This window comes from Artibeus jamaicensis, unplaced genomic scaffold (genome assembly GCF_021234435.1).
Source record: "Artibeus jamaicensis isolate MK-2021 breed Jamaican fruit bat unplaced genomic scaffold, CSHL_Jam_final contig_797, whole genome shotgun sequence".
In the NCBI taxonomy this organism is placed as follows: domain Eukaryota; kingdom Metazoa; phylum Chordata; class Mammalia; order Chiroptera; family Phyllostomidae; genus Artibeus; species Artibeus jamaicensis.
The window spans coordinates 28,593,893-28,619,641 of NW_026521977.1; the positions used below are offsets into that span (position 1 = coordinate 28,593,893).

General features: G+C 38.5%; 1 protein-coding gene across 4 annotated transcripts in view; it reads right to left on the bottom strand.

The window, feature by feature from the left end:
- CKAP5 (cytoskeleton associated protein 5) overlaps positions 1-25,749 on the bottom strand; it is a 94,089-nt gene that overhangs the window by 20,902 nt on the left and 47,438 nt on the right. For all 4 annotated transcript variants that reach the window (XM_053673017.1, XM_053673019.1, XM_053673018.1 and 1 more), the window contains exons 12-28: positions 25,130-25,258; positions 24,422-24,604; positions 23,498-23,611; positions 23,113-23,223; positions 22,094-22,186; positions 19,698-19,883; positions 18,933-19,027; positions 14,466-14,523; positions 14,255-14,380; positions 12,723-12,862; positions 12,412-12,586; positions 11,458-11,571; positions 10,154-10,282; positions 4,117-4,311; positions 3,589-3,724; positions 2,176-2,264; positions 456-581 (exon numbers count right to left, since the gene is read on the bottom strand). In XM_053673017.1, the coding sequence (XP_053528992.1) occupies positions 456-581; positions 2,176-2,264; positions 3,589-3,724; positions 4,117-4,311; positions 10,154-10,282; positions 11,458-11,571; positions 12,412-12,586; positions 12,723-12,862; positions 14,255-14,380; positions 14,466-14,523; positions 18,933-19,027; positions 19,698-19,883; positions 22,094-22,186; positions 23,113-23,223; positions 23,498-23,611; positions 24,422-24,604; positions 25,130-25,258 (2,199 nt within the window). The remainder of the gene's footprint in view (positions 1-455; positions 582-2,175; positions 2,265-3,588; positions 3,725-4,116; positions 4,312-10,153; positions 10,283-11,457; positions 11,572-12,411; positions 12,587-12,722; positions 12,863-14,254; positions 14,381-14,465; positions 14,524-18,932; positions 19,028-19,697; positions 19,884-22,093; positions 22,187-23,112; positions 23,224-23,497; positions 23,612-24,421; positions 24,605-25,129; positions 25,259-25,749) is intronic.

Below are 25,749 nucleotides of genomic sequence, written 5' to 3' on the forward strand. Positions count from 1 at the left end.
CTAAAACGACAACTTCTATTTCTTTCTGTTTGGAAGAACAATAGGCAGCAGCCCCATTCTAGTTTCTTTTGTAGGAATTAATGCTCCTATAAAGTAGTTTTATAGAAACAAGATATGATTTATAAACAAAAGGGTTAGTTTATTAGATACCCATTTCAGATAGCAAAATTACTTTTTTTTTTTCTTAATATTTTATTTTTATTTATCTTTAGAGGGGAAGGGAAGGAGAGAAACATCAATGTATGGTTGCCTTTCGTGCATCCTCTGCTGGGAAGTGGCCTGCAGGGAACCAGCCTGCAACCCAGGCATGTGCCCTGACTGGGAATCGAACTGCAATTGTCTGGTTCACAGTCCCACACTCAATCCACTGAGCTATACCAGCCAGGGCGCAAAATTACTTTTGAACAAAACATAAACAAGCAAAAAACTCCTGAGGAGCCTTATTCCTTCCTTACCTTTAATCCCTTTTCGTCTTTCATTCTTTGCTCCTTTCCATTTGGAACAACAATAAAAATAGGACCGGATTTGTCTTCATCCTCCTTTAAGCTGGTTTTGCTCGGCACTTTCTTCCCTTGTGCACTCTGCAGCCGTGGTTCAGAGAACACTGGTTAGACAGGCTACTGCTCCTTGGGATACAATGCTGCTGCCCAGGAAAAGGGCACAAAATGAACCAGAGACACCTCTCCTTATTGTATTCCACATGAAAGAAATGGATGGACCACAGAATCTTGCATATATCATGTTTCCGTACAGGTTTCCTAGAGATGTTTCTAATAACATTCTTACAGAACTGTTGGCTAGTCCTTGGATTGGCATGTATTGAACAACACAGTTAGAAAAGCTCTGTTATTGATCATTGGTCTGGGTCACAGAATATTTTTGTTTATCACACAGTTCACCTCACTTACTTGGAAAAGCTTTGCTGTTTCTCTCCATATACAATACATCTCTGTCATAGGATTATAACTGGAGACCCTTTAAACCTGTTTCTAGAGAAAGTTGCTAAAAACATTTTAAATACTTAAGTTACTACAGTGCTTTTAAAAAATAACTCAAGTTGTAGAATCTTTTTATCAGATTGAAAGAAATGAACACTTAGTACACATAGTTAAGATAATATTTCAGTTTTACTACTGGAACCATTGTTATTATAAGTGTAGCAAGAGTCAACTATTTCTAGTAGGCCAGTTGTTTTTTCTACTTCTAACACTAAAATCATTCAATCAAAACAAATATGAAATCATTTATGTGAAATTGCTTTATAATTGCCAAAGACTGGCACAGAAAGTATGGCATTAAGAACTGAGTTAAACATACTTCAAAGATCTTGTGATCAATATACTAAAATAAGCACTTGTTAAATCTGGGAGGAGGACAAGAGAAGAGCAGCTTCACTGGATTGCGTAGAAGAGCATTACCCACTTAAATTAACTCACTAAATTAAGGACCCACGCGTAGGGAAAGAAAACAAATAATTATAACATTTAGACCAATAGACACAGGGCATCTATTCTATAATGCGCGTAGAATAATAAATATACTGGATAATAAAACTGTTCCTAGTGTAATACATATTTATTATTAATTTATTTCTTACTGCCTAGTTATGCAGTTTTCCTTTTGAAAGTATTTAATAATACTCTGAATACAGGGATAAGCTCTGAATCTTGATACAGAAGCTTGTGACAATTTGCCGTGATTCAAAACTTATGTCCAACTCTGCGTGGATACTAAACGAATTGCTGATGTATCAAATTAAGTCCCATTGGTGTGGGGACAGAAAGTATTCCTTGTAGGCTAATCAGAACACCTACTAATGACCTAATTATGCCAAATTTGAAAGAAGTTAATTACCTTACATTTTGCAAATCAAAGTTGGCCTAAGTGCTTCTTCTGCCTGAACTACACAGGATTTTCTCTCTTCACTACTGCAAATCTTCCCCAAAGACCCGCATGGCAGAGACCATGGCAGCACCTCTGGGGAGCTGGGTGTCTCTGTCTTGGGACCTTATTAAAAAATGAGCCACAGAAATTTGTATAGGTAAGTACTTTATAATTTAATATCAAGAGTAGTAATGTTCTTTTATATATAATATGTATCAATTTCCTAGCAGAATGACTCTGTGTCAAACACACAGACAGAATTCTGTATCCAAGTATGAAGAGTGAGCATACCTTGGCTTTAGAGGAAACTCCTAGAGCTTTGGCCTTTTTCGGATCAGGCTTGGGTTCTACAGTGCTGGAGACAGAATCTTCAACAGGCACTTTGGGAAAAAAAGATGTACTATAAACTCTAATATCACTTTACTCTGGTCAGGTTAAATATATGATAATAAGAATGCCTACAACTTTAAATGTATCAATATAAAATGTTATATGTTATCAGTTACATTTTTCTCCAATCTTTTTTCTCCCTGACTTCCTCTTTAAGCATAACCTCAAGAAATTAATTCAATAAATTTACATCTGCTTTACCAACATTAAACTGCAATTAAAAAAAAACACCTATTTTCCAGCCCTGGCTGGTGTAGCTCAGTGGATTGAGCGCAGGCCTGCGAACCAAAGGATCACGGTTCGATTCCCAGTCAGGGCACATGCCTGGGTTGGAGGCCAATTCCCGGCAGAGGACCCATGAGAGGCAACCATACACTGATATTTCTTTCCCTCTCTCCTTCCCTTCCCCTCTAAAAGATAAATAAATAAAATCTTAAAAAAAAAAACCAACCCAAAACTATTTTCTAAATAGCAGTTAAAGAAAGCTTTTTGCTCGTTTGCTACTTCTCTTAGGGTCTGTCATCTTTGATACTTAGTATTTTCTACATAGCAAGATTCCAATAAAGTTGTAATTGAATACACACGCGTACACACACACACACACACACACACACTTTGATACAAACAGTTTTACACATGTAAAATTTCTAACTTTAGAGCATCAACAATTTCTATCCCACTAAACAGAATATTATTTTGTTTAAGCAGTAAGTCTAGAAAAGTGGTTACAGTTTAGAGTTTTATTTTGCATGATGGAATTTTAACATCAGGATGAAGAAATCAAGAATTTTCCCTTAAAGACAATTAGTAAATGTTAGAATGGATCAGTAAATGGTCAAGTGCAGAGGAAGGAGAACTCATCTGGGAATGAATACATGGAGTTCTGTGCTGGTTTAGGACTGGCTGGCTGTCTGGCTTTGTGCAAATCACTTAAACTTTTGGGTTTCCTCATCAGTTAATACAGGGGATTGAGCTAGATGGTCCCAATTCTCCCTCTAATTACTGAATAGCAGAAAACAGTTGTGGAAACCTTAAAGATAGGATGGAACACTTGCTTTCTGGAGTATTTCAATGAGCCACTCCAAAACTCCTTTTTAGACTTGGGAATAGATTAATCATCTTTGTACCTTCAGCGTAGTTCCTGGTATAAAATAGGTACTTGACAAATGTTTGTGAACAAAGGGTAAGGAGAGATGGAGACAGGGCTTGAGATCTAAGCCATGAGGAAATATGATAAAAAATGAAAGCTGGACTTCTTTTATTAGACTTCCTTTGGGCTAGTTTCTTCCCCTTTAACCCTCTCAAAAGAGTTACCTGAGGCAGGCTGAAATTTGGCTGGAGCTGACCCTCCCATTGGTTTGGAGGTTGCTTTAGCAGGTGCAGCAGGTTTTGCAGGCATGTTAACTTTGGCTTTCTCTAGCATGGCCAATACCTGGTCTTTAGAAGTTGGCTAGGAGGACAATATAACAGAAGTGAGAGGCCACATAAATGATACACTCATATCATTCTTATTAACAGATCTGCAGTTACACAAATCTTTGAGCTCTTAGTTTTGAAATACCAATGAAGCAAGCACATGGTACAAGAGAAATACCACACATTATGAAGTCACACTGAATTAGCTACCATTCTGGAAGGCCACATTCCTTGCACCGCCTCCCCGGCCCCCCGCGGGGTCAGTGGGTTCTAGTTCTACACTGTTAAACAGTTTATTTTTGCTCTCACTGGGATTTCAAATTGAAACTCCTAGCAGGTAATGTGACCTTTTGCCTCTATAAATTCATGTTCAATGTTTTTCTGATGGTTTTTAACAACAGCAGCGGCAGCAACAAGAAGTAGTACCTTTAGTTTCCCTGTAGCCTTGGCCATTTTCTCATATCCTAAATGCATCATGAAGAATGGTAAGGCATCTTGGGCCTTCTTTCGCACATCTCCATTGCGATCCTCCAGGCAGGAGTAGAGATGAGGAACACACAGGATAAGGTCTGTGGGGGTGGAACGAAGAGTCGGTAGTTTCTCAGCCAGCCAGCCCAGAAGCTACAAAAAGAGATAAATACTGGGTTACACTTCCAGTAGAAAACTGTTTTATGACCTCGGGTTTAAGGATTCCATCAGTACCAAACACAGAACTAGTTCTCACGCTACAATTTTTCCAGTATAAAGTCAGTAATTTTCATTAAGAACTGCTATATTTAAATAATATAAGCAAAGATGGCAATCTTCTTTAAGACAAGGACACAATTCTTTGGACCATACTTGGGCATTAAATTCTTAGTTCTTAATACATTTTAAAGATGAAAAACTTTCACTTGTCTTTTTTTTTTAATTCTAAGAACTATTCAGCTAAAGAAGACACAAAACATTTATTTGATCATAAGATGACAAGTTCTACTAGGGCTTCTGGTTTTATCCTTACGTCAAGTTTTTCTCTCAGCCTCTAAAATAATTCATATCTATACTTCTCATTCAAAGTTTTATTGAGATGATTACAGATTCACATAAAATTTTCAGAAGTAACACAGAGAGATTCCCATGCGCCCTACACTCAGTTCCTGTTAGGTAGCCTTTACGAAACTATAGTAGAGTATCACAACCAGAATCTCGACAGTGACAAAAGCCACTGATCTTATTCAGACTGCCCCAGTTTCAGTTGTTCTCATCTGTGGATGTGTGTACAGCCTATACCACAGGTGGCAAACACAGGGTGCCTGGGTCGAATCCAGCCCTCCTCATTTTATCCAGGTCCAGCACCTTGTTTCTACGCAGCAGCAGCACTGAGCTCTCACTTAACTGTGGAGTGGTTGCATTAATGCAGCCCTAAAATTACATTCGGCCCTTTGAAGGCAACCTCGAGGCTTGCCACGGTCCGGCCTCGGCAAATCTCAGGGTCCCTGAAGGATGGACGGCACAGGCGACGAATGAGGGGTCAACACCCGATTGGATGCGGGAGAAAAGCCAGCCTCTGTGGGTCTGACTGAACTCTCAGAGTTTAAGTTATATTTTTATAGAGATTATTACATAACATTAAAGGAGCAGGTCCATGGCATGATCAATTAAGCAGAAAAGATAAATGCAGAGGTAACTAGAAAAAGTACAGGAAATTCCACAGATTAAGTTATGTTAAACAACAAAGGTTATTTTGAACAGGAGAGTCATTAATCAGACAATTAGAGCTAGCTGTAGGTACAGAGCTTTTTTGTCCTGCTTTTTTTGATCTAATTCTACTTGATATATATTCCTGTCCAAGGTAGAGGAGGGGCTGTTATGTTACTCTTAATAAATAAATGTTACTCAATCTAAATACATTTTAGATGTTCAGGGGCTACCTCATTAGGGGGAACTTTGTTCTCTGGCCAAGAGATTATTTTGTACAACTTCATTGAAATTATGCAGATCATTGACCCTGAAATGCAAAATCCCACCACCTATTAATCGCAAAAACAAACACGCAAGGAGAGATAGACAGGAAAATCCAGGCACAGCTGCCTCTGCTATGCAGATGCATCTCATCCATCCCCTCTGTGTCAAGGGATGGCTGCTGGTTGGCTCCGGACAGAGGCTGATGTGGCCCCCAGTGAAATGAGTTTGACACCTCTGGTCTATATAATTTTACCACGTGTATGTTAGTCCACCCGCCACTTTGGTCAACAGGCTGAAGAGCTCCATCAAAAGCATCTCTTATGCCCCTTTTACAACCACACCCTTTTCCTCCCTCCCCCTCCCCTACCCACAGTCCCTGGTAACCATTAATTTTGTCATTTTAAATGTTTTACATAAATGGAGTCATACATTATATTACTTCTTGGGCTTGGTTTCTATTATTCAGTATAATTCCTTGAAGATTTATTTAAATTCTTGTATCAATAACTGTATCAATAATTTGTTCCTTTTATTGCTAAATAGTATTACACTTACCAACACAGAACAGTTTAACCATTCATTGGTGAAGGATATCTGGCTATTATAAGCTTTTTTTTTCTTTTAAAGATTTTATCTATTTACTTTTAGAGAGGAGAAGGGAGAAAGGAGAGAAACATCAGTTGTGAGAAATACATCGATTGGCCTCTCACATGCCCCCAACTGGGGACCTGGCCCTCAACCTGGCCCTGTGCCTGGGAATTGAATGGGTGACTTTTGGCTCGCAGGCCAGCACTCAATCTACTGAGCCACACCAGCCAGGGCATATTATAAGCTTTTTGGCTATCATGAATAAAGCTCTATAAACATTTGTGTATAAGTTCTTGTGTAAACATAAACTTTTCCTGGAATCAATTCCCAAGATAACAAGATCACAGTTTTTGGGTCACAGAGTAACTAATTACATGTTAGTTTTCTAAGAAACTGCCAAACCGTTTTCCAGAGTGGTTGTACCCTTTTACATTTCAACCAGCAGTGTTCACCTTTCTCTACATCCTTGCCAGAATTTGGTGTGGGCTTTTTTATTTTAGTAATTTTAATAGGTGAGTAGTAATATCTTATTTTAGTTTTAATTTGCGTTTCCCTGATAGTTAATAGTGTTGAACATCATTCATAGCTTATTTGCCATTTGCATCCTCCTCAGTGGAATGTCTGTTCAGGTCTTTTGCCCATTTTCTAATTAGCCTTTTTTCTACTGTTGAGTTTTTAGAGTTCTTTACTCATTCAGATTATAGTCCTTTATCAGCTATAGTTTGCAAATATTTTCTCTCATTCTGTAGCCTTGTCTTTTCATCTTCTTCACATAGACTTTAATAGGGAAAAGCTCCTAATTTTTGATGAGGTCCAATTAACCAATTTTTCTCTGATGGATTGTGGTTTTGGTATCAATTCTAAAAATTCTTTTCTTGAAGAACTTCTATATCCTGAAGGTTTTCTCCTATATTATCTTTAAAAGTTCTATAGTTTTGAATTCAACATTTAAGTTCATGATCCATTTTGAGTTCACGATCCATTTTGAGTTAATTTTGGTGTAAGATATGAGGTTTAGGTTAGGGTTTATTGTTTGGTCTATGAATGCCAATTGCTCCAGAATCAACTGCTGAAAGGCTATCCTTGAATTCTTTCATCAGCATTCTATAATGTTTAGTATACATACTCTACATTTATTAAATTTGCATATTTAGAAGATTGCACTTTCTTTGGAGCGACTGTAAATGGTATTATTATCTTTTTAATTTCAGTCTCCACATGCTCATTGTATTGTAAATAAGTGTGACTGATTTTTGCATGTTGATTCTGTACCCTGCAATCTTATTGAATGTAATTATTAGTTTCTAGGAGTTTGTGTTGTAGATTCCTTTGGACTTTCTATGTAGACAGTTGTCATCTGCAATTATAGATAATTTTATTTATTCTTTATCCAATCTATATAATTTTCACTTGTTCTTGCTTTGTTGCGGTGACTGGAACTTCCAGGAGTAGGCTAAATAAACAGCAGCGATGAGAGTGGATATTCCTGTCTTGTTCCCAGCCTGAGGGGAGAGCACCCAGGCTCTCAGCAGTACGTACAGTGTTGTATAGGGAAGTTTGTGGAAATGCCCTCTATCAAGTTGAGGTGATTCTCCACTTCTATTACTAACTTGATGAGAGTTGTTGTTGTTGTTTTTTAATCATGAATGGGTGTTGGATTTTCTTGAATTACTTTTCTGTATCAATTGATATGATTTTATGATTTTTCTTAGTATTTAGCCTGTTGGTATAATGGATTACATTATAAATTTTAAAAATATTAACTCCCTTTATTAATAGAAATTTTATTATTTTGTTGATTATGCCATTACAGTTATCCCCTTTCCCTTCATTCCCCTCCACCCTGCATACCCCCCCACCCACATTCCCCCACTTTAGTTCATGTCCATGTGTCATAAGTTCTTTAGCTTCCACATTTCCCCTACTACTCTTGCCCTACCCCTTTCTATTTTCTCCCCACTGTCTATGCTATTTATTCTCTGTAACTTCTCCCCCATTCTCCTCCTCCCACTCCCCTGTTGCTAACCCTCCATGTGATCTCCATTTCTGTGATTCTGTTCCTGTTCTAGTTGTTTGCTTAGTTTGCTTTTGTTTTAGATGTGGTTCTTAATAACTGTGAGTTTGCTGTCCTTTCACTGTTCATATTTTTTAACTTCTTTGTCTTAGACAAGACCCTTTAACATTTCATATTATAAGGGCTTGGTGATGATGAACTTGAACTTGACCTTATCTGAGAAGCACTTTATCTGCCCTTCCATTCTAAATGAAAGCTTCTTGGATGTAGGTCCTTGCATTTCATGACTTGGAATACTTCTTACCAGCCCCTTGTTGCCTATAAGGTCTCTTTTGAGAAATCAGCTGACAGTCTGATGGGAACTCGTTTGTAGGTGACTGTCCCCTTATCTCTTGCTACTTCTAGAATTCTCTCCTTCATTTTAATCTTGGCTAATGTAGTTATGATGTGCCTTGGTGTGTTCCTTCTTGGGTCCAACTTCTTTGGGACTCTCTGAGCTTCCTGGATTTCCTAGAAGTCTATTTCTTTTGCCAGACTGGTGAAATTCTCCTTTATTATTTGTTCAAATAAGTTTTCCACTTGTTGCTCTTCCTCTTCCCCTTCTGGTACCCCTATTATTTGGATGTTGGAACGTTTAAAGATGTCTTGGAGGTTCCTAAGCCTGTCCTCATTTTTTTGAATTCATTTCTTCATTCTTTTCTGTTTGGTTGTTTCTTTCTTCCTTCTGGTCCACTCCATTGATTTGAGTCCCAGTTTTCTTTCCATCACTCAATAGTTCATTTTTCTTCATTTCACTTAGCATAGCCTTCATTTTTTCAACTAATTTGCAACTAAAATTAACCAGTTCTATGAGCATACTGATCACCAGTGTTTTGAACTGTGCATCTGATAGGCTGGCTATCTCTTGGTTGCTTTGTATTGGCTCTGGGGCTTTGATTTGTTCTTCTGTTTGAGCCATAATTTTTTGGTCAGGTCACACCTGCTATGTATGAGTGGCGAAGCCTTAGGTGTTCACCAGGGCAGGCCAACCAGGTCTCTGGTTTGTGACAATGTATGTGGGGGTGGGGTCAGAGAGGGAGCAGTGGTGCTTGTTCTGCTCTCTCTCAGATTTCGGTCCCCTCTGCCACTTCCCACAAGCAAACTGGGACCTTCTGGTGCTGGTTCCCAGGTGGGTGGGCTTGTGTACGTTCAAGGACCCTGTAGGTCTCTCCAACTAACTCTCCTGTGAGGCTGGGAGCCTCTCCCAGCACCTCAACCACCGAAAGTTTTTCCAATCAGTGCTCTTAGGCTTTATTTCCTGTAGCTGGGGCTCGAGGTTGTGCAGTCTGTCTCACTGCCCTTTTTTTTGCCCGGTTTATCTGTGAGAAAATGTATGTCCTTGGTCAGCCAGCAGCCTTGCACACCTCGTTTCCTCCCGCACCCAGGTCTGCCAACCATCACCTCTTCCTGCCGGGACCCCTCTCCACCGGCTGCCGACTCTGCTCCTCTTACTGGTCTGGATGTATGGTTTGTTGTTATCAGACTTCGGTACAGTTCAATTTTCTGTCTGTTCTGGTTGTGTATTTGTTTCTAAATCTTTGTTGTCCTTAAAAGTGGTTGTGCAAGGAGGTACGGTATTTCCATCTACGCCAGAAGTGAATGTTAACTCTATTTTTATGTTCTAATTAAAACCTCTTAATTTTACTATTTAAGAGTTACGGAAAAGAGAAAATTTCACAAAAAGGCTAGTCCTTGAAAAAATTTTATTGTTAAAAAAAAAGCACAAGAATACAAATGCTCCAGAAATTTGGTTTCATTTTATTAACTGTTTTATGATGAAACACATTCTGTCCATATATGTATATTTATGAGATAGGTCCAGACCTCTCTAAGAAGGTAAAAGACATTAGTAAGGCACACGATCTTTGTAGTACTAACCTCTTGCCGCAGGAAAGGATTTTCCTTTTTGAGCTCTTCAGAAAGATCTTCTCCCTCCAGCCATTCCTTCATGCCAGTCTGTTCGGCCCAGGCGTTCACAGTCGCTAGGGCAGCAGCTCGAACATTGTTCTGAATGGGGGAGAGAACCAGTAAGGATAACATTAACTGTGCTCTGTAGGTAGGGAGTGAACATGAAGCTCTCTCTAAGGTCCACACGAATATACTTGGAACCATCCTCTTTGAAACATAATCTAGTTCTGTGGTTGTACTAAAAGTCCAAATTAGCCCTGGCTGGGTGGCTCAGTTGCTTGGAGCACTGTTCCATACACCAAAAGGGTTGCGGGCTTGGTTTGATCACCAGTCAGGGTGCATATGAGGGGCAGCTGGTGGATGTTTCTCACATCGATGATTCTTTCTCTCTCTTTCTAAAGTCAATAAACATATCCTCAAGTGAGGATAAAAAAAACACCCCTCTAAATTACAGGAGAAACATAAAACTCTAAATTGTCAGTAGTCAGTTATAATTAGGCAAAACAGGGACCTGGGCATAAAATATGTAAGGGGAATAAACTCTCAGGTTTTGTTTTCTGAACCTTTGGGGGCTCTCATGTCCACGTAGTAATTCTACACATTAGAGAACGCATAATGGTTATACTGAAATTACTAACAAGTGTAACATTTATGTTTTTATATTAACTTGTATTCATAGAATGGGGACTTATTGACATGAAAAACAAAAACATTAAAATAGTCCAATTCCTTACATTAAAAGTATTACACAAAAACAGTCATTCAAATACTCAATCTAGGGCTAAACTAATAAGAGGCGTACAACACTGAATGAGACTAGTTATCTTACTCAAGTGCTAGAGGATCCTCCTCTGGTAGTTCAGGGAAGAAAGTACGTGATCCAAAAATTCGTTATTTTTATTCATTCTTTACAGCAATACTTTTAACAATGATGTCATAATCATAATAGGAACTGTTTTTTAAGTGCATACTATATAAAACAGGTACAGGTACCTTATGTAGAGACTCATTTAATTCTGTAATGATAAAATTACAAAGATAATGAACATCAAAAGGTAAATAACTTATCTAAAGGTCATAGCTAGTAAGAGATGTAGCTGGTCATGTTAATACTGCCTGGAAAGTAAAAATGGTTACTATTTTCTTCCTAATATTCTCCTCAAAGTTTACAAACTGTTCACATGTTTCCTTACATGTAAGTAAACAGAATTATTCTTAGCTCCAGTTTGTGGCTGGCTTATTCCAAACTGGAGGGTAGTGAAGAGGCAGGTTACCTTGCTGTCTCCAAGGACTGTGATGACAGGGATGCCTAAGTTCTTCACATGCTGCTTGATGTTGGGGCCCATGGCTACTGCCAGTTGCTGGAGGATAGTCAGCGTCTGCTGCACCTGAGTGGAAAGAGCCAACACCTCATGTTCAAATCATGAACAAGCTTAACACAAAGTTTTGCAAGTCTGCTCTACATGGTCATTGCAGTGGGAAGTCTGGTGTATGTAAGAGATAAGGAAAATCAGCTTTTTATGACACTACTCTAATTAGCCTGAGTAATTTTTAGGCAGTGACCTCTGCTTTTATCATTAGTTCATAAAATCAGAGTATTAGAATTTTAGACTACAGGTTATACTGCTTTATAATTTTAAAGTAAGGTAAAGCATAGTTTAAGAAAATCCTGGCATAAAATCCAAATTTAAAAATTAGAAATTAAGCATGATTGTGTACATTACAAGCAGTTTTATATAAAGATACTGAACATTAGGGTCCTATAAAAATCAAATCTGAGCTGCATAAAAATTTGACTAATAAACTTGCCATCTATCAGCATATCTTATGGCACATCTAAGAAATTAAAGAAAGCTATTTCTAGTTCAAAGCAAATAAAACAGCCACTGATTTTTCTGCTGGTGACAGTTCATTGAAAGGGAACCTCCTGGCCCTGACTGGTGTGGCTCAGTAGGTTGGCATTGTCCCTCAAACTGAAAGGTCCCCAGTTCAAATCCTAGTCAGGGTACAGGCCTGGGTTGCAGGCCGGATCCCTAGTTGGGGGCATGTGAGAGGCAACTGACTTTTGTTCCTCTAGCGCACTGATGTTTCTCTCCCTCTTCCTCCCTATCTTCCCCACTCTCTAAAAAGAAAGAAAGAAAGAAAATCTTAAAAAAAAAGAAAAGAAGAAGGAACCTCTTAAAGGGGGGGAGGAGGGAAGAAAAAGGACGGGCATGAACTCTACGTACCAAGATTTTATTTGAATCATTGAGTCGACCCTTTAAGGCAGTTGGAAGTTCACCTATGTTTGGTTGGATAAATTTTGCTTCATTGATAATACCAGCCACTTCATCTAGGCCTTCTTTCCTGATCTTCCAATTTTTGTCACCAATCTTAGATATCAACTCTGAGGTGATTTTGTCACTGAAAAAATGAAAGAGACCTTATTTCAGACTCTTAAAAATTAATGATATCAAAAGTACTCCTGACTGAGAAAGAGAGGGCACCAGATTAAAAATTCAGTATAATTAATCAAATAAACCATTCCCAACAAGCCTACCTTATTTCTGTCCTTGGCAAAAGATCCACAACATCATTGCCCCCATCGTCTGGTTCATCTCCATCTTCTCCTTCCTCCGTACCACTTGTGCTGTGTTTGGAAATCCCTCTGGTTGGAGCAGGTGGGTTCTGTCCCTGCATCTACAGCCAAACAAGCAAACGAGTGAGGCTAATGAACTTGACAAAGGATGTGAGAGCAGACAAGCTAGAGGATGGTGCCTGTGTCAAAACTTCATAATCCTTCATAATCCTTCATAATACACAGCACATGTCTTAATTCCTATTTAGGTTCCAATTCTGAGACTATATGGCAAAGGATATTTTTATAAAATGTATAAAGTCTGACTTCTCAATCATAAAACTGTCTTTTGACTTGTATGCCCAAGACAATATAGAGCAAGTCTGTCAAACCACAGCAATTTCCAATGGAAAGTTTATTCAAGGAGGAACAATATTTTTACTTAAAATTTTTTAAATATTTAATGTGCTTTTTGAATAGGTCATACATTCAAAATACTAAGTTGGCCAAAAAAATCTGTTAGTTTTTTCAGTAAAACAAAAGACACATTTTTCATCTTCATCAATAACTTTATTGATTTGGATATTTTGAGTGTGCTGGCTTTCTCACTATTGGTTTCTAGTGACTAGAGACCAGGGGTGCTGCTAAACATCTTCCAATGCATAAGACAGCCCCATAGCAAAGAATTATTTGGCCGAAATGTGAATAGTCCCAGGAAACTTCACAAACCATTTGGGACATGTTTGATCAGTCACAGCACCTTCCCCATGCACTGTACTGCAAAAATCTTTTAAGTTTCAGTTGCATTTTTACCTTTCATAATATACCAAAAATGTTGCATTTTCTTCCATCTTCCATATTAAAAGGGCTACGCAAAAATTCACCAATTTTGTAAGTTCTTTTTTTTTTTAATGCACGGTGATATGACAGCTGTCACAATATAATTTAATAAAATTGTTTCAAATGAAACCAAAGACAACTAAACCCTCCTAGAGCCATCGTATAGAAGAAACATTAACGGAATTTTTTGGCCAACCCAATATTTGAAATTCTGAAGACACAAAGGATATAAAGGGGAAAGTCTCCCATCCTATACCACAGCTACTCTGTTCTCTTCCTCTTAGACAGTCAAACTCATCAATTTCTGCCCTGGCTGCTGTGGCTCAGTGGATTGAGAACCACTGAGGGCCTGTGAACCAAAGGGTCTCTGGTTTGATTCCCAGTCAGGGCACACGCCTGGGTTGTGGGCCAGGTCCCTTGTAGGGGGCATGTGAGAGGGACCACATATTGATATTTTTCTCCCTCTCTTTCTCCCTTCTTTCCCCTCTCTAGAAATAAATGAATAAAATCTTAAAAAAAAAAAACCCTCATCAATTTCTTAGGAACTCTTCCCAAGGATACTTTATACATATAAAAGCAAATACATACTATTTATTCCAAAGAGTTAAAAGTTTAAACTTAATATAAGCTTTCTCAAGTCTACCAATAGATTGTATCATTTGTGAAATCTTTACCTTCTCAAATTCTGCATCTATCTGGGACAGGAGGGCAGGCTTTTCATCTTCAAAGAACATTCGCAAAGAGGGACCAACATACAGGTACATTACACCAAGCAGGGTGATAGCAGAAGTCCTCACAGCCTGGCAGAACAAAGGGAATTTTCCAAGTCAGAGCAGAACTACAAAGATGGCTGTACTGTCCCTGTACTTGCTGGTATGTACTCACTGGGTTTGTTGCAGCAAGAGCTGTCTTCACATTGCTAATGAAAGCTTTCACATTCAATCTAGAAGAAATAACATTTAGAGTTATAAACAAACAAAAGTTTTATAAAGCCAAACTCTAGAAGTGGCTTCCTTTGTGTGTGTCCCAGAATCTCACGTTTAATTTCTACGCTCATTTGAAGTGAGCTTAAAATACTTTCCGTATGCTAATCACTCCAAAATCCAATGTTAACTTCTCTCCTATGAACTTTAGATTCTGATAGGCAACTGCCTTTGTGACATTTCCATTTGTATGACTAGATGTCACCCTACATCTGTCACCAAATACCTGACTGTCCACACCCCAACCCCAAAACCTGTTCTCACAACCTTTCCTACCTCAGTGAAGAGCCATATTGTTCTTCCCGTCGCTCAGGCCACACTCAACTCCAGAGTCATCCTGACTCCTCTCTCTTATGCCCACTGTCCTCGTTGAGTTCTACTTTTAAAACACTTGCACCTCCACAAAGATCGTCCAAGCCAGTGGGATTTCTTGACAGGATTATTCCAATAGCCTACTAAGTGGCCTCCCTGCTTCTGCCCTTGATCCTCACTATGTGTTCCAACTACAGTCAGAACAGTCCCGTTACTCTTCTGCCCAAAACTCTGAACCTCCAATATCAGCTTCTATTCCTTCCTTCTACTTCCACTTTCAAAAGAGACCAAGATTCTTAGTGCCCGTATCATGCCAGGTCCAGTTCTCAGCATTTCACAGAAAGGAAAATTAGGTCAAAAGGGGAGCAGTGCCTTGCCCAAGGCTACACAGCTGGAAAGCGGCAGGTTAGAGATATGACCCCATGTGAGCTGGCTTCATAGACAGCCTTCTGAACCACTGCTCTCCTAGCTGAAATTTTAGTTCACAGCTCTTTTGCAGCGCAGTGCTGCTCTTGCTCTAAATGGGGGCTTCCAACTGGATTTCTGCTGCATAAAAAATGAAACAAACTTAGAGGTGCTGTATTACCTGGCTTTCTAATTTTTCTCCAATTTTACCTCCTATCACTCTCCACCAGCTCACTTATTCCATTCCAGCTACAGGATGAAAAACAATTACCCCTTCCTGTTTTGAAATGTGTCACATGTGCTCCAACCAAGGGGCTTCTGCACTTGCTGTCCCTTGGTCCACAGAATGTTCTTCTCCCAGGCTGTCTCAGCTAACTCTCTCATGTCCTGAAGGTCTCTGCTCAGATGTCATTGTTTCAGGAAGGGCTCTTGATCTACCTTATAGAGAAGAACCCCGTCCCAACAACACTAAGGTGATATCACCTAACCCCTCAACCTGCTTTTTAAAGTTCTGTTGTTCTTAGACCTCCCTCACATATTTTTTTACTGTTTATTGTCATCTCCCCTTACTCAAATATAAGTGCTATGAAAATAGGAATTTTAACTTGTCCATGATGTATTTTTAGAACCTGGAACAAATGACTGGAATATCATAGGTAAACATCTGTAGTCACTGAATAAGTGAATAAATGAAAGATCATAAATGATAGAATAAAAAGAGAAAAATATTCACCTGGCTTTTATGTCATGCCAAGAGATTAGTTTTACACCACAGCCTATATGATTAAGAAGTTATAACAATACCCTCAACTATGGGGAGGGCACCTCAGATACTGCCATGACATTTCTTTGCTTGAATGACACTTGAATGATAATTTCTAATGCAGTATTTCTTCACTTGGTAGAATTCAGAATTGTTTTGCAAGGTATTAAGAGGCATGTTGTAAAAAGCAACATGACACAGAAAAAGGCAACATAATACAGCAATTACAATTTCTTTCTTTGAACTAGACTGCCTGTGTTTAAATCTTGGTTTTGTCATTTCTTAGCTGTGACTTAGACAGATTACTTGTGCTTTCTGTGCCCTAGTTTTCTTATTTATAAAAAAGATAACAACAAAATATATGTGTGTGTGTGTATAAAAGAGATAACAACCTCACATGGCTTTTATGATGATTGAATCTAATAAATTATTTAGAAAATACCCAGCATAAAGTAAGCTCTATAAAATTTTTGATAAACGAAATAAATGTGTTCAATATGCAAATAAGTTTGGGAAAACAGCAAGTTAAACAAGCTTCTCTATTGAATGACTTCTGAGAGTCTTTATTTCACCAGTGTAGACTAGAGGTCTCTAATCATGTATGTAGTGATTTGCAAATATATTTGATTAGCAATCCTGGGAAGTGAGACAGTTATTAACACTCAAGGAAAAATAACTTAGAGAATATTAGTGAATATCAAAATGCAGGTGCACAAGCCAATACAGGCAGTCCCCGACTTATGATAGTTTAACTTAGGATTTTTTGACTTTACAATGGTGTGGAGATACACATACTCTATTCCATGAGACAGTCAACACTTCAGATGACTTTGTCCCACCACAGGCTACTGTAAGTGCTCTGAGCATGTGTGAAGTAGTGTATGCTAAGCTATGATGTTCAGTGGGTTAGATGTGTTAAGTGCATTTTCGACTTAGAATATTTTCAACTTACAATGGATTTACTGCAATGTAACCCCACCATAAGTCAAAGAGCATCTGTATAGACATCTGAGGAACAAGTGTAGTTTTGTTTTATATAAACTCTGGCTTCTGAGAATTAAGCAGAGATAGCTAAAACAAATATAATCACCAGTTACGACTTCCACCAAGATGGAGGCGTAGGTGGAACCACTGTGCCTTCTCGCACAACCAAGTTTAAAGACAACAAAGTTTTAGTAATAAAAAACGCAGCCAAAACACAGAAAATTAAACTATATGGAAGTCCGACAACAACGAACCCTTCAGCCAGACCGGTAAGAAGGGCGGAGCCAGCAACTGGCAGAGCAGGTTGGGCAGGAAAACTCGACCAGACTGACCTAGGCATGCAGTTGGCGGATCCCAGGGGTGGGGTTGGGACAGGCAGACCCATGAGGGCTCAAGGTGGCAGGCTGACCATGGTCACACATTCGTGCACAGATAAACCAGCAAAGGAGCAAGCATTGAGACAGACAGCGCAGGCCCCAACGGCAGGAAGCAGCACAGGGGACTGCCATTGCCCCTCTTTGACCCCGACCCCACATACAGCGTCACAACCCAGCAACCTGGGCGGCCCCGCCCTGGTGAACACCTAAGGCTCTGCTCCTCATACGTAGCGGGTGTGAACAGACCAAAACATGGCTCAAGAAGAACTCAAAACCCCAGAGCCTATAACTCTAAACGACCAAGAAATAGCCAAACTTTCAGATGCACAGTTCAAAACACTGGTGATCAGGATACTCACAGAACTGGTTGATTTTAGTCACAAATTAGAGGAACAAATGAAGGCTAAACTAAGTGAAATGAAGGGAAATGCACAGGAAACCAATAGTAATGGAAAGGAAACTGGGAGAAGAAAAAAAATGACCAAACAGAAAAATATGAAGAAACAAGAATTCAAAAAATGAGGACAGGCTTAGGAACCCCCAGGACATCTTTAAACGTTCCAACATCCAAATTATAGGGGTACCAGAAGGGGAAGAGGAACAGCCACGAGTGGAAAACTTATTTGAACAAATAACAAAGAAGAATTTCCCCAATCTGGCAAAGGAAATAGAATTCCAGGAAATCCAGGAAGCTCAGAGAGTCCCAAAGAACTTAGACTCAAGAAGGAACACACCAAGGCACATCATAATTACACTAGCCAAGATTAAAATGAAGGAGAGAATCCTAGAAGCAGCAAGAGATAAGGGGACAGTCACCTACAAAGGAGTTCCCATCAGACTGCCAGCAGATTTCTCAAAAGAGACCTTACAGGCAAGAAGGGGCTGGTAAGAAGTATTCCAAGTCATGAAATCCAAAGACCTACAACCAAGATTGATCTATCCAGCAAAGCTTTCATTTAGAATGGAAGGACAAATAAAGTGCTTCTCAGATAAGGTGAAATTCAATGAGTTCATCATCACCAAGCCCTTATAATATGAAATGTTAAAGGGACTTATCTAAGAAAAAGAAAAAAAAATATGAACAGTGAAAGGACAGCAAACTCACAGTTATTAACAACCGCACCTAAAACAAAAGCAAACTAAGAGGACAGCTAGATCAGGAGCGGAACCATAGAAATGAAGATCTCATGGAAGGTTAGCAACAGTGAAGTGGGAGGAGAAGAAGGGGGGAGAAGGTACAGAAAATAAGTAGCATAGACAGTATGTAGAAAATAGATAGGGGGGAGGCCAAGAATAGTATGGGAAATATAGAATCTAAAGAACTTGAGACACGTGGTCATAAACTAAAGGGGGGAATGGTGGGGGAGGGGGTGTGCATGGTGGAAGGGAATGAAGGGGGGGAATAGAACAATTGTAATGGCATAATCAATAAAATAAAAAATTTTTAAAATGTAAAAAAATAACCAAATATAATCACCAGTTACAGATTGGCAAGTAATTATTTTGTATTGGATTTTTTCTGACTTACCCAGAAAAACCAAATTCTTTTATTGCATTGGACAGCCAATTCAGAGTTTCTGATTGATTCTTGGGATTCTTCTGGGAGAAAGCCATTGACATAACCTACAGCAGAAGGAAAAAAAAACCCAAAACCACAAATCTGTGTTTTCTCTCATATTTCTCACAGAAATACAGCTGACATTAAGGCAGAAGTGGATGAAACATGGTTTTTCTGATGCTAAAGCAATTGCAAGAATGATTAGGAATAAAATACTTAACCCATATAAGAAAATGATGTGACAGTAATATTAAAGTATTTTGGATTGTTTATAACTTTCGTTAGTGATCACTCTGGATTGTATCTTAAGATAAAATCACTCTCTTCTTTAATAGAATATTCTTTTAAAAATTATTTATTTATTTTTAGGCAGAGGGGAAGGGAGGGGGAAAGAGAGGAAGGAAAACATCAACGTGTGGTTGCCTCTTACATGCCCGGCACCAAGGACCTGCACCATAAACCCAGGCATGTGCCCTGACTGGGAATCCAACCAGTGACCCTTTGGTTCCCAGGCTGGTGCTCAATTCACTGACCCATACCAGCCAGGGCTTCAATACAATATATTTGACTAAGATAAAATTTAATTATCATGCAGTTACGTATTATTAATGGTAAAATAAAAACACAGTATCAACAACAGCTTTACTTGAGAAGAACTAAGCTTAATTAGTAACCTTAAATTAAAATTTGAAAACAAACTAGGAAAACTTGGGGAAAGAGAGCTGTGTCACCAACCTGTTCAGCTGTCCATGGCAACATACACGCCTCAGCTATTGCTGTCATAGCTTCTTTTGCATTGTTCCCACATTTCACATCTCCAATCTTGTCTACAAGGCCATCCAAGACAATCTGAGCTGAGGTTTTGGAAAAATTTCCCTTCTGGGCAATTAAAGCAACTATATGAAGCTTCATCTGCATCACCTGAACAAGGATAAAGTTATGATAAAGTTATAAATAAGCCAAAGATAATTAGTTATGAACTTGTTTGTTTTTAAAGATTTTATTTCTTTTTAGAGAGGGGGAGGGGGAGAAAGTGGGAGAGAAACGTCATGTGGGAGAGCACCTCTCTCACGTCCCAAAAAGGGGACCTAGCCTGAAAAACAGACATGTGCCCTGTCCGAGAATTGAACCTGCAACCTCTGTGGGACAATCCCTGACCCACTGAGCCACACCAATCAGGGCTATACTTATTTTTTATAGCAGCCTGAAGATGTAATATAGTCAAGGACAGCTGAGAACATGACCAAATTAAAATCAGAATTTTAAACAAAGAAGCAAAATAATTTTTATCCTTTGTTACCAATTAAAGTAGCTAAGTAACAGGTAAGAGAAAAAAAAAATCACGCAATGCTATAAAATATCAGCAATGATACCACATAGAAATTTCATGAATTGAAAATTTTAATTTCTGTATTCTCCTTATATAATGATTTGCAACCAGTATTGAATGCACATCTTCCAACACATAATGAATGACTACACTAACTGCAGGACTGAAGACTTGCTCATAGGAAGAACTTTGCTCACAAAAGAACTGTGACCTTCCTGTGCACACACACAACAGAATCTGAGAGACTTAAAGAACTTGTACATTTTTAATTGGAAGAAAGAAAGAAGCTTAGAAAACAACTTAAAGATACTGATGTAATGACAGCAAATGTATTGGACTTGAGACCCCTTTGCCCATAAATATTTCCCTTTGTTCTGTTTGAATATTGAATTAATAAATATTGGCAAGGATGTAGAGAAACTGGAGTTCTCTTGCATTGCTGGTGTGAATATAAAATGGTGCTACCATACGACCCAGCAATTCAACGTCTAGGTATATATCCAAGAGAATTTCAAACATATTCACATAAAGACACACACACATACTCATGGCAGTGTTATTCACGACAGCCAAAAAGTGGAAACAATGACAATGCACATCAACTGATAGATGGGTAAATAAAATGTTGTCTATCCATACAATGGAATATTATTTAGCAATAAAATAGAATGTAGAGTTGATAGATGCTACAATATGAACAGTAAAAATATCATGCAAAGTAAAAAGTAGACACAAAAAAGGCTACATTTTGTATCATTCCATTTACAGGAAATGTCCAGGAGAAGTAATCCATGGAGACAGAAAGTAGACTAATAGCCTCCAGGGACTGGCGGGGGACTGGGGATTTGGGAAGAAACAGAGAGTGACTACTCATGGGTACAGGGTGGTGATGAAAATACCCTAAAATTATATAGTGGTAGGAGTTGCAGAACTATGTGAATATACTAAAAAGTGCTGCATTGTATACCTTAAAACAGTGAGTTTTATACTCTCAATAAAGTTGTTATAAAGGAAAAGGTATATAAAATTACCCCGCATTACGGATCTAACACACAGGAGGGTATTAGCTGAAACCACGTGTGCTTCCTTCACCTGTCTGAGCAGCTGCATAGAGAGGAGTGTTAAACGTGGTGTGAGGGGAAGAGGGCAGCCCAAGAGCCTTTGGCGTAGAGATTTCCTGGGGCCGGGTAGAATGGGTGGGTACTGCAGAACAGGGCGAAGGGGACACAGTGAGAGGGAGCTACGGATCCCACGACAGAACAAGAGGTGTCAGTATAGAAGCAAAAAAGAGACTAGCAGGATGCCACGTACAGACTTGAAACATCAGGAAAAATTTTTTACGTGAGGTCTATATATATCTGGGAAAAGGAAACTCTTCTCCTGTTTTTCTTCCTGTATCACTTTCCTGAACCTACTTTTTAGACTAAATAACAGCACTGCTGAATTTCATCTCTGTTATCAGCTAATTAAATAGACTGTGGTAATTTTTCACTGGCAATTTAAAGACTGCATTTATTTTTTATCCAAACAAATAAGAAAGCTATCTCACTGTTTATCCCTCCTTTGAATATGTAAAAATTAGAGGACTTCTAGGCCTAAATAATGAGGAGAAAATGCATATACTTAAACTAAACAAATAATACACATCTATTCAATCAAAATTAGGTGACATATTTCTGAGTGATTAAAAAATAAAAAGCTAAAAATCATTACCAAAACTATACCTCTCTATTACTCCATACAAAGATGTAACAGAAATTACTTCAATAAAAAACATTAAATCTCCAGTTAAAAAAAATACCTGAAAATTAGTTTCTTTCCACCCAGGTTTCCTGGCCAGCATCCTCACTAATGCCTGGCATGGCATTTCAGTTCGGTCCATTAGTTCAACAGCCTTGAAGTAAAACCAGAGAATAAGAGTTAAGGGGTAATGAGTAGTTCCAAGGAATAGTATATAACAAAATGAGAATGGAAATGAAGAGGGACTTAAATAGTTTCTGTTATAATGCTTTGTTTCTCAAGTTGGATGTTTAGTATATATTTGTCATAGTAAAACCACTGAAACTTTTTTTTCAAATTGTAGGAATTCACGATTTGCTCCAAGGAAAGTAATGCTAACATAGTTTTCATTTGCCTAGCGTGTGGCAGAAATTGCTTAATATTTTGACTTATTCGATTTTCCTAAAAACACAGAAAAGTAAGGTAGGTTAGAAGTGGTTAAGTATTAAATTTCAAAGTTGCACAAATTCAGGCGTGAACACAACACGCGGCAGATGCCGGACTGGCAGCCAGGTTTCCTGCCTCCGCCCCGGCGCTCTCCGTTTCTCCACGCCCCTGCTCATCAGAATCGCGGAGAATGCGCCAGGGTGAACTACCACGCTCCTCCCCAGCACAGATCTTTGAGAGGAGCTTCTCACACCACATGATAATATCTGTTCTCCAAAATTATGATGACAAAGAGGGAAACACAGAAATGGACGAGGGGGTGGTTTAAGTGCAGAGATGTTTGCTTACTAGTATTAAAAAACAAATACTGTACCATAATATTAAAATTCATCTAAACCTTATAATTCAGAATAAACCTAATTTTCTTGGGTAAGTACTAAGTTATGAAATTATAGAAACCATAGGCAGCAGATGTTGAAAGATAACACTATACAGCTAAAAAACAAACAAAATAACCCCATCTCATTTTTAGGAAACACCCCAAAACACGTTCACTTCTAAAACACAGCCTTAGGACAGGTCTTCCATTTTCAATTTCAACACTTCTATAAAATGTAGTTTTCTTTCACTCTCAACTCATCCTCATGCGCCTACCTTCTGGAACTCTTCCATACAGGCAAGTCTTTCCTTCCAGTTACTGCTGTCTAGAAGTTGTATACATGTAGCAGGAAGGACAGCTGAAGCTTTTTCTTCACATACTTCAATCTGTAAGATACAAACACATTAAAGTCAAAAAATTGCTTAAGGAAACAGATAGCAAGAATGTAAAAATATAAGAACATCCTATAGGTATGCTACAGTATCTGAGGCTTCTATTTCTGTACCATAAAGGGGAAGTTTGTCTAAGGCAGTTTCAAGAAGCTAAAAAGTATGAAAGAACTGCATGTTGTAGAATGCAGGAAAGGAAGAACTTAAGTCTTCTCATAGATACTGACTTTCCATGGCTTTATGAGTCTGAGACACGTTATATAACACTGACCGAGAGCTCTGGCTCCACTATTTCCTTGATCTCCAATCCCTTCTTGTTCTTGGTTCCAGCGCTCCCTGCACCTCCTGGTGCACTTGGTTTCCCCTTCTTAGGTGGTCCACCAGCCTACAAGCAATTGAAAAAACAATCACACCACTCAAGGATTTCGAAGAGTGCTTCTTAAACTTCTGTGGGTCAGAGACTTCTTGGAAGTTTTTCTGAAATGAGGGATCACTGAAACTGTGTATGGCTTATTGTGGTAATCATTTCCAAACATACACAACTATCATATCGCTGTGTTACACAAAAACTAATATAATGTACGTGAACTGTATCTCAATCAAAACTTTTTTTAAAAATGAGGGACAACACAACCACCACCAACAACAGCATATTTTTAGTACACACAGAATTTAGCCATTTCAAAGGCAGGCAGACCTTCTGAAGACCATTCACGGGGGAAACTGTAGGCCCCATTTTAAGAACTTAGAAGAGTCCCCAAGACAAGTGTTCATTTAAAGGAGTGCCACATTTGCCCCTGGGCACTTCCGCCTCTTCCACACTGTGCAAAGGTAACAAGACCTGGACTGGCAGGAGGCTCACTGATGCAACTCAGCAGCATTATTAGCAAAATGACGAAGGTGATGTTATTTATGTGAAGTGCCTTGCCACATTTTATTTCTTGATACTTTCTGACCCCTTAAAATGCACTCATGTACTTCCATTACCATTTTTATCTCTATTAAAGTCTCAAATAACCAAATGTATTGTTGAATACTCTGCCTTTATGAACAGATGTTCTGCTGTATTTTGAATGTGGTAATGAGTTTATTTCAAATGAAATCATACTGGAAGATCAACCATTAACCTGAGATTCAGACCCTACCTTATATAAATTCTAATTTTTAAACCATATTTTCCAAGTCATCTATTAACCTTAGTAGTAGAGGCCTTTTTTAAGGGTCCTGGTTTGGGTACTGAAACGTCCTTCGTGTCCTTATCTCCCGCTGCCCCTGAAGAAGCAGTCCTTCCAGGAACAGGCTTGAATTCCTTCTTTTCAGCTGCCAGTCCAGCTTTCTTACCATGCGCCAGCTCCACCTTTTCTGAACATTCTTTGATCTGGAGAATGAAATTGAGATGAACATCATCAAGCCCAACTTTGAAACACAACCACTACCTTACTATAATAGATTATTTAAACCACAACTATATGAGAATTCAGAGAGAGAAGTTTCCTTTTCTATAAAGATAAATTACCCAGACTTTACCTTTTTATTTCCACACAAATTAGAATTGCAATAACCACAATCTGAGAAGACATTCATATTTAGAAAGGTAATTTTCCAGATATTAGAAAAAAGTTCTTAAAACACTGTTTTCACCTTAACAGGTTATGGTCACTAAGCTTTATTTTTTATGTTATAAGTTGAAAGGTATTTCTACTAATATAATAACTGTAGCTTGGAATGAAATTTAAATCTTCAAAAGCTGTGTTTTCAAACTCTAGGTATGAATCACCAGTGGCAATGAAATAAATTTTACAAGTTGATGTCAGTATTTTTGTCTTAATATAACAGAACAGACAAAATTGAAAATAAAGCCATAATGCACTGTTGTCCAATTTCATTATAATCTATTACTTACCTTATCAAGCTTAAGTTTGTCTACATCAACTAAGAATGGGTTTACTGCTTTTTCACCAACCACCTTCAAAGCTGTACCCAATGCTTCAAATGCAGCATCTCTGACTTCAGAAGCAGAATCACTGATGTGCTACAGTTCGGAAGTAAACAAAATGATCTCAATACAACGTACTCTAGGTATTACTGATTTTAAGTTACACTAATGGTTGTTAGATAACAAATTTGTCTTTTATGACTCATTGAAGCTAAGTAAGGCTTTCCTTTTGTCAGTTTTCAGTTATTCTTTCACAAATTCTTTTTGGCTTAAGGGAACCCCTGATATCTACTCAGCATGTACGTGCTTCCCTTTCCTCCTACCCTCCATCTAAAGTGCCTCACATTCAAATAATCTTCAAATAGTCCAAACTGTATGCCTGTGCTTGGCTAGATCCAGCTGAACACCAGTAAATGGGCCACATAAGAAAATGGTTAGCAATTAGTGGAACTTGTGCTTCAAGGAGAGGAACACAACAATACAAATTTGGATTCAGTTTCCAAAGCTTCTCAAAACACCGTACTACACGGTCTGAAAGTCAAACAGTCACCATACATAATTAGCAGGATAAAAAAACCTTTCCTAGA